Here is a 7,853-nt window from a genome sequence, read left to right as displayed (position 1 = left end):
TACTATATATATATATGTATGTATGTAGCGCCCGCATACCCTAGTTAGTTGCTTACAATCCATGGTACAAGACTCTTTAGGTTGGGAGTTCAAATCCATTTTAAGGATTTTACAAAGGGTACTTGCATTTTCTGTCTTAACTTTTTTGAAATTGCTCATAATTATAAGCATTTTTTCTAAAAAAAAATATATTTTAAATTTCACAGCTTTTTTATGATTTTGTTTGTGAAAATTTACATACATACCACAAAGTTCTTTTATATTTACATATCTGGCGCCTCATCTTTCATGGTTATATGAATAACACTCTCAGGTGATAAATTTATGTATTAAAAGATATATTTAAAATTTTAGAAGTAAGTAATAATAATATTTTTATGTGGTATTAAAGATTTGTAAGTAAATATTAAAGTTTGAGTGTTAGATATATAAATAAATAAGAATTGTATGGTATGCATGTAACAGCCCGTACCCATTTTGTACATGACATACCTACCCTTAGAATTTCTATAAAAGTTGCAGTACTTTTATCTTCTAACATTTTTGTTACAAGTCACTTTCAAGGTTTAGATATATTTCATTGAACATGCCTTTAAAATCTTTAAAAACATTAATTGTTAAATGTACAGAAATACTTGAAATATGTGGAACATATTTATACATAAAAAATATGGCAGCACGGATTTTGAGGAAATGTAACTGTCCAGAGGAGAAAAGTACGAGGAGGGAGGGCTCACCGACATAAAAATATGAGACCCATTTATCCGATCGAATGCAGCAAAGCCAAAGGCTGCAAGGTCAAAACCGTTCAAGCCACGAGGATGATAAAAAAAGGATCGAATGATCTGAGTCCAAACCGTTCGATCGTAAACAAGAAAAAGAGACATCTGAGCCAATCACCATGAAGAAGCAGACTCGAAGGAAGACTCAGTCCTTCAGCATCTCCAATTATACTGTGGATGCCCAAAAAGTCCTCAATCTATTAGCAAGGATCGACAATGAGACTAGAGAAGATGACCGACAACGCTGATCGACAACACTGCTCAAGCCTAGCTAGCTGAACCAATCCCAACGTGCCTGGTGGACCGAAACAATCCTACCAACCCGAAGCCAATCAAGCTCAGCTGACTAATCCATAGAGCAGTCGAGAGGTAGACTCATACATGTAAAATGCCAAGAATATATGGTATAACCCTTTTTAAACATGGACAAAAAAGTAACAAAATCATGTTGCATCTTCTCCCCTATAAGTTGGAAGATAATTTTGTCAATAAACACACAAATTACTATTCATTATTGTTCATTCCTCTCTGCCTCTCTCTCTTCTTACGCTCTAGTTCTTGGGTGTGATTCACATACAAATCAATATTCAACATCCCAAAATGTTAGGTATGACTCATATACCAAATGAGGGACAGATGCTAGAGCGAAACAGAGCGAGGCAATGGAGTGGAGAAAAAGAATTTGTTCAATCGGGAGAGTTTCATTACATGGGTTGGTGGTGCGGGGCCAACGCCCCGCGGTACGGTACAAGTGTAATTCTGTAATTACATATTGTACTCCAGGGTTATGTATATGTCTGTTTGTAACTCTAAGGCTGATTCCATATTTTGTAATCTTTTTTGAAATTTAGGAAAAGTCGCCGCTCTGCTTCCGAGGACGTAGGCATCTTTGTTCAACCTCGTTAAATCTCTGTGTGTTCTTCTAGATTTGTGTAGATTCATATTTTTCTTCGCCCTACTTTCTCAGCAAGTGGTGTCAGAGCGAGGTTCTACAACATAGAAGAAATCAGCACAGGGACGAAGAAGATTTGGTAGAGGAGTTTGGCAGCTAGAGCTTCAGTTTTTCAATGTAGAAAGCCGAAGTTCAGAGAAGAAGGCGATTCGACTTCGACAGTTTGCAAAGGGTTAGTGACCAGCAAAGGATTCAGGATTGCGCAAGAAGGCTTCGGAGATTTTACTTTGGCGAATTCGACGAAAGGTTTCGGTAAGGGATTTGCGTCGTAGAGGCTCGCAACGGTCTGCGAGTAGGTTCCCGCGACAAAGGTTTTGTAAAGTAGATTCACAAAAAGCTTTGCGACCAAGTTTGCGTGTGACAGAGGCTTGCGATAGAGGGTTCACACCAAGCATTTTGGGTCTTCCACAATCAAGGGTTTGCAAACAAGTCATTCACGAATTGCGGTAGACAGGAGGAGCAGTTTGGCGAGAGGAAGAGTTTGTGAATCGCAGAACACAGGCGCGACTGCTCGACACCATGGGTTCTTCTTCGCAACTGAGGCAAACGGGCTCGCGGGAATGAATTCCGACTTCTGGTAAGGATTACTCAGGTTGAGGAATATGCAGAAAATTTCGTTGCAGGATTCTTTTCAGATGGCAATTTATGGTGCAAAATTTATGGTGATGAAGTTTGAAGGAACTGGTAACTTCTAAAAACAAGGGTGAAAGATTTATTGGCACAGAAAGGAATCTTCAAGGCTTTGCGAGCTACGAAACTTGATAATATGGAGGATGAAGATTGGGAAGAATTGCAACAATGAGTGGCAGTAACCATATGCTTATGCTTGACAGATAAGGTTATATATCACACAATGAATGTAAAATATCCAGGGGATGTATGAAAGAAATCAGAAACTGAGTTTATGTCCTAATCTTTGACGAATAAATTATATCTGAAACAAAAGCTGTATGGGCTGAAAATGGAAGAAGGTTCTGATTTGCTGCAGCGTGTGAATGACTTCAACCACATAATCACGAATTTATCATGGCTTGATGTGAGTATTGAGGATGAAGACCGAGCAATGATTCTGTTATGTTCATTGCCCTCCTTCGATGAACACCTAGTGACTACTCAAACTTATGGGAAAGAAACAATCAAAGTTGATGAGATTACTGCAACATTGTTGGCTCAAAACTAGCGGAAGTAGAATGCAGGAGAAGATTCTCATGGTGATAGTTTATATGTCAAGGGTAATTAGGATCGTGGAAGGAAGAAAGAGAAGGAGAGGTATGGAAGGCAAAATTCTAGATTAAAGTTTAAATAAAAAAAAGACAGTTCATTGCTACAAGTCGAAGAAACCGAGTCATATGAAGAGAGATTGTCCAAAGCTCAAGAAACAGACTGAGGAGAAACATGATGCATCATCCAAGTCTATAAATGTGGTGCAGAGTAATAATTCAGATTGAAGTGACAGTGATATGCTTTCAGTTTCATCAATTTAGTTCATGGATGCATGAATTCTTGATTCAATAAGCTCTTATCACATAACACCTAACAGGGGCGAGGTTTACTTCATATAAGTTAACTAATTCTGGCTCAGTCTATCTGGCTCAGTCTATTTAGTCTATTTAGGTGATGATAGATGTTGTAATATTGTTGGTATTGGTGAATTCAGAATTAAGATGTATGATGACATTGTTAGACCATTATGTGATGTCAGACATATTCCAGATATGAAGAATAATTTGAATTCCACAGGCACTTTACATAAAAATGGTTTTATTCCTAAGACAGATGATGATACAAAAACCATCACAATTGATAAAGGTGCATTGACTGTGATGAAAGGAAAGTTAAATTTAGGTAATATCGACAAACTGTTGAAGAGTACAGTTGTAGGTGGAGTTCATTTTGTGGAGTTAGATGATGATGATACAAAGTTATGACATATGTGTTTGAGTCATCTTAGTGAACGTGGGATGACTGAATTGCATAGAAGATACTTGTTGCATGGTGTTAAAAACGACAAACTTGATTTTTGTAAGTTATGTATTCTTGGAAAACAGACTCGAGTCAGTTTTATGACTGGAAAGCACAAAACTGAAGGGATTCTTGATTATTATCAGGGAATCGTCATTGGGAGGATATTTGTATTTTGTTACATTTATTGATGATTTGTCCAGGAAAGTTTGGGTGTATTTCTTGTAGCAGAAATCTGAAGTATTTTCTAAATTCAAGCTGTGGAAAGCTTAGGTGAAGAACTAAACTGACAGAAAGATCAAGTATTTTAGATCTGATAACGACATAGAGTACACAGATTTATAATTTCAAAAATTTTGTGAGGATAAGTTTTAGAGGCATTTTTCAGTGCAGAAAGGATGAACAAGTTTTTAACTGAAAGGACAAGGTGCTTGAGACTGACTACAGGGTTTTCTAAAAATTTCTGGGCAGAGGCTGTGAATACCACATGCTATCTCATCAATAGATCACCTCGGGCATCATTAGGTGACAAAGTTGCAGAAGAGGTATAGACAGATAATCCAGTTAATTTTGATCACTTACGAATTTTTGGTTGTCCTACTTTTATGCATGTTCTTAGAGATTAAAGACCAAAACTTGATCCAAAATCCAAGAAGTGCATCTTTTTGGGCTACAAGAAAGGTGTGAAAGGATATAAGTTTTGGGATCTGATTGCAAAGCATATGGTGATCAGCAGAGATGTAGTTTTTGATGAATAGATGGGTCTGGAACAACATTCAGTAGCAACTAAGATGATTGATAGTTCAGAACCAATACATGGTGATTCCAATACAAATGATTTACAAAATTACACTCTTGTCAGAGATAGAGAGAGACACGTGAATATAAGGTCTCCAAGTAGATTAGGTTATGAAAACTTGGTCTCTTGTGCACTTCTCATTAGCAGTGATAAACCAGCCACTTTTGAAGGAGCTATCACCAGCCTGCAGAAAGATAAATGAATGAGTGCAATGATTGAGGAGATGGAGACTTTGCAGAAAAATCGCACATGGGAGCTAGTTCAGCTTCTTGAGGGAAAGAAGATTATTGGGTTAAAGTGGGTGTACGAAAGGAAACCAGCAGTATCAGAAAAAGAAAGGGAAAAGTTCAAGACTCGACTTGTAGCAAAGGGATTTCACAGCAGAAGGGGATATATTATGATGAAATATTTTCTCCTGTGGTCAGACTTACTTCAATCAGGATAGTGCTTGCATTAGCTGCTATTTAGGATCTGCGTTTGGAGCAAATGGATGTTAAAACTGCTTTCTTGCATGATGATTTGGAGGAGCAGATTTACATGGAGTAGCCATAAGGATTCACTCAACCTGGAGAGAAGCATCTGGTTTGCAAAATAAAGAATTTGTTGTATGGGTTGAAACAGTCTCCATGACAATGATACAGGCGGTTTGACTCCTACATTATTCAGATTGGCTACAAGCGATATCAGTATGATTGTTGTGTTTATGTGAGAGCCTTGTTGATTATTCTATTATTTTTCTATTACTATACGTTGAAGATATACTAATTGCTGCAAAGAATATGAATGATGTCCGTGGCTTGAAAAATTTATTAAGATATGAATTTGACATGAAAGACTTGGGTCCTACAAAGAAGATTCTTGAAATAGAGATTCATCGCGATAGATGCTAAAGACGATTATGTTTATCTCAATGAGGCTATGTTGAGAAAGTGTTGAACAAGTTTGAGATGAGAAAAACAAAGTCTGTGAGCACTCCATTGGCAAATCATTTTAAGCTTTCGAAGACATGACAAAGGTTCCATTTTCCAGTGCAGTTGGTTGCTTGATGTATGCAATGCTATGTAATCGCCTTGATTTGACTCATGCTGTTAGTCAAGTCTGTAAATACATGTCTAAACAAGGAAGATGACATTGGGAAGCGGTCAAATGGATTTTTAGATATCTCAAGGGTATTTTAGGGCATAGAGTTATTTTTGTAAGTCATCAAAATGATTCTTCAATTGTGGGGTACGTTGATTCAGACTATGCAGGTAATTTCGATGATAGAAGGTCTACAACTGAGTACATGTTTACTCTTGGTGGAGGGCCTATATGTTGGGAATCAAATATTCAGTCTATTATGGCATTATCTACAACTAAAGTTGAGTACATGGCAGTAGCTAAAGCTACAAAAGAAGCTTTATGGCTTGCTGGGCTAGTAAAAGAACTGGGTGTTGAGCAAGGTGGAGTTCAGTTGCATTATGACTGTCAGAGTGTCATTTATCTGGCCAAGAACCAGTTGTACCATGTGAGACCAAAACATGTTGATGTCAGGTAATGCAAGATCAGAGAATTGATTGGTTCTGATGATATTTTGTTGGAAAAGGTTTATACTGACAAAAATGCAACTAATATGTTGACCAAGCCAGTTACTATCAACAAGTTATTGCATTTCTTGCACTTGTTAAATGTTTGCAGTTGCTAGGCAACATGACAGCCCAACCCACTTCAGTGTGTATGAAACTCCATGATGTATTTCTCCTAAGGGGTTAGATATTCTCCAAGGTGGAGATATGTTAGGTATGGCTCATATACCAAATGAGAGACAGATGCTGGAGTAGAACGAAGCAAGCCAGTGGAGTGGAACGGAAGAATTTGTCCAATCGGGGGAGTTTCGTTACAAAGGTTGGGGGTGCTGGGGCAACGCCCCGCGGTATGGTACATGGGTAATTCTACAATTACGTACTGTATTTCAGGGTTATATGTATGCTATTTGTAATCCTAGGGTTTATTCTGTATTCTGTACTCTTTTCCAAAATTGAAGGAAAGTCTTTGCTCTGCTCTTGAGGACGTAGGCATCTTTGCCAAACCTCGTTAAATCTCTGTGTTCTTCTGGATTTGTGTTGACTCCTATTTTTCTTTGCCAAATTTCTCAAAAAGAAAAGTTGCGATGAGCATGGATCATGCTACAGATAATAGAGAAAGCATCCCACACCCACAACAGATATATGGACAATATTGAGTGCACTAGATAGTTTGTAAACTAACAAATCAAAGAGTTAAAGAATCAAATGCTAGATTTCATCCAAGAAGCGTTGGCTCAGTGAAGAGAGCAATACCCCCGAGAGAAAGGGTTGACCTCCAACAACCGAAGAGTCTCCCAAGTCATAAAAATAGAATGTGATTCTCATTATTTTGATATTGTGGGGTCAACATCAATAAACAAACATCAATTCAAGCATACTGAGGTGCCTTGAATGTTCGAGAATGCATTTTTTAGGTAAATCTTAAAGGTTGAGTGATCCCGTACTTAATGCTTATGCACAGCATAACAATATTTCTGATGGTATTTTCACTTATATTTCCTTATTTTGTAACAAAAGCAAAAATTTGAACCTGAAGAAAAATAGGATTTATCTTTTTAATTTATATATATTTATATTGGGATACTACGCAAGTATACGTATCATTATCAAGTAATATAGGACTTTTTGATTAAGACCTGATTATCGAACCCAGAGGGAAGATTATGCAATATGCAGTTTTTAGAAAGTTTTTCCATTTTTAATAAGATAATTACTTAAACTAAAAATGATTTTTGTAGGAATTTAAAATTTAAATATTTATTGGTATTTCTAATATTTTAACGAAACAGTAACAACTTAAAAAGATAACTAAAGTTTTTGTAGAAGAAAAGTACTTAATATGAAAATATCTTTCTTCTTATCTTGAACCAGTAATAAGTATAGGAATTTTATTGTGAAAGTATGCAAATTGTGTTGTGCCAAATAAGAGCAATAATATTTTTTACTCTTACTAGAGATGCTATAAAGAACATTGGCTAATTTAAAGTTTGAATAGTTCTAAAGACCAGCTAGGCAGGGAAGATACTAGCTCTCACTCTAGAGTTCCCTCGATTCCCTCCACCTAGAGGCTAACATTTTTGTATCAGAACCTAAAATAATAAACCAAGTTGGGGGCTTTAATTTGTCACTTTAAAGTCCTCTAACTCTACACCCATCAATGAATATTTCCCTATTTATTTGCACTCAATCATATGAACTACATTCTCATTCATACAATCTCATTTGATTCTTTCCAATTGTTGACTGAGATAATACCAGCCCGGTTCTTACATGTTCTCACAACAAATTTTAAC

The 7,853-nt window shown here is 36.7% G+C and overlaps 1 protein-coding gene across 1 annotated transcript in view; it reads left to right on the top strand.

Annotated features, from left to right (window-relative positions):
- Nucleotides 1–7,853, top strand: part of LOC110024586 (phospholipase D alpha 1-like) — a 38,574-nt gene that overhangs the window by 14,913 nt on the left and 15,808 nt on the right. Inside the window, exons 10-13 of the mRNA XM_020724634.1 lie at nt 1,856–1,986; nt 2,327–2,418; nt 5,737–6,028; nt 6,451–6,458. Of these exons, the coding sequence (XP_020580293.1) occupies nt 1,856–1,986; nt 2,327–2,418; nt 5,737–6,028; nt 6,451–6,458 (523 nt within the window). The remainder of the gene's footprint in view (nt 1–1,855; nt 1,987–2,326; nt 2,419–5,736; nt 6,029–6,450; nt 6,459–7,853) is intronic.

Source organism: Phalaenopsis equestris, unplaced genomic scaffold (assembly GCF_001263595.1).
Source record: "Phalaenopsis equestris unplaced genomic scaffold, ASM126359v1 Scaffold000260, whole genome shotgun sequence".
Taxonomy (NCBI): Eukaryota; Viridiplantae; Streptophyta; class Magnoliopsida; order Asparagales; family Orchidaceae; genus Phalaenopsis; species Phalaenopsis equestris.
The sequence above is the reverse complement of the archived record's forward strand: the minus strand, read 5'-3'. Positions and strand labels throughout refer to the sequence as shown.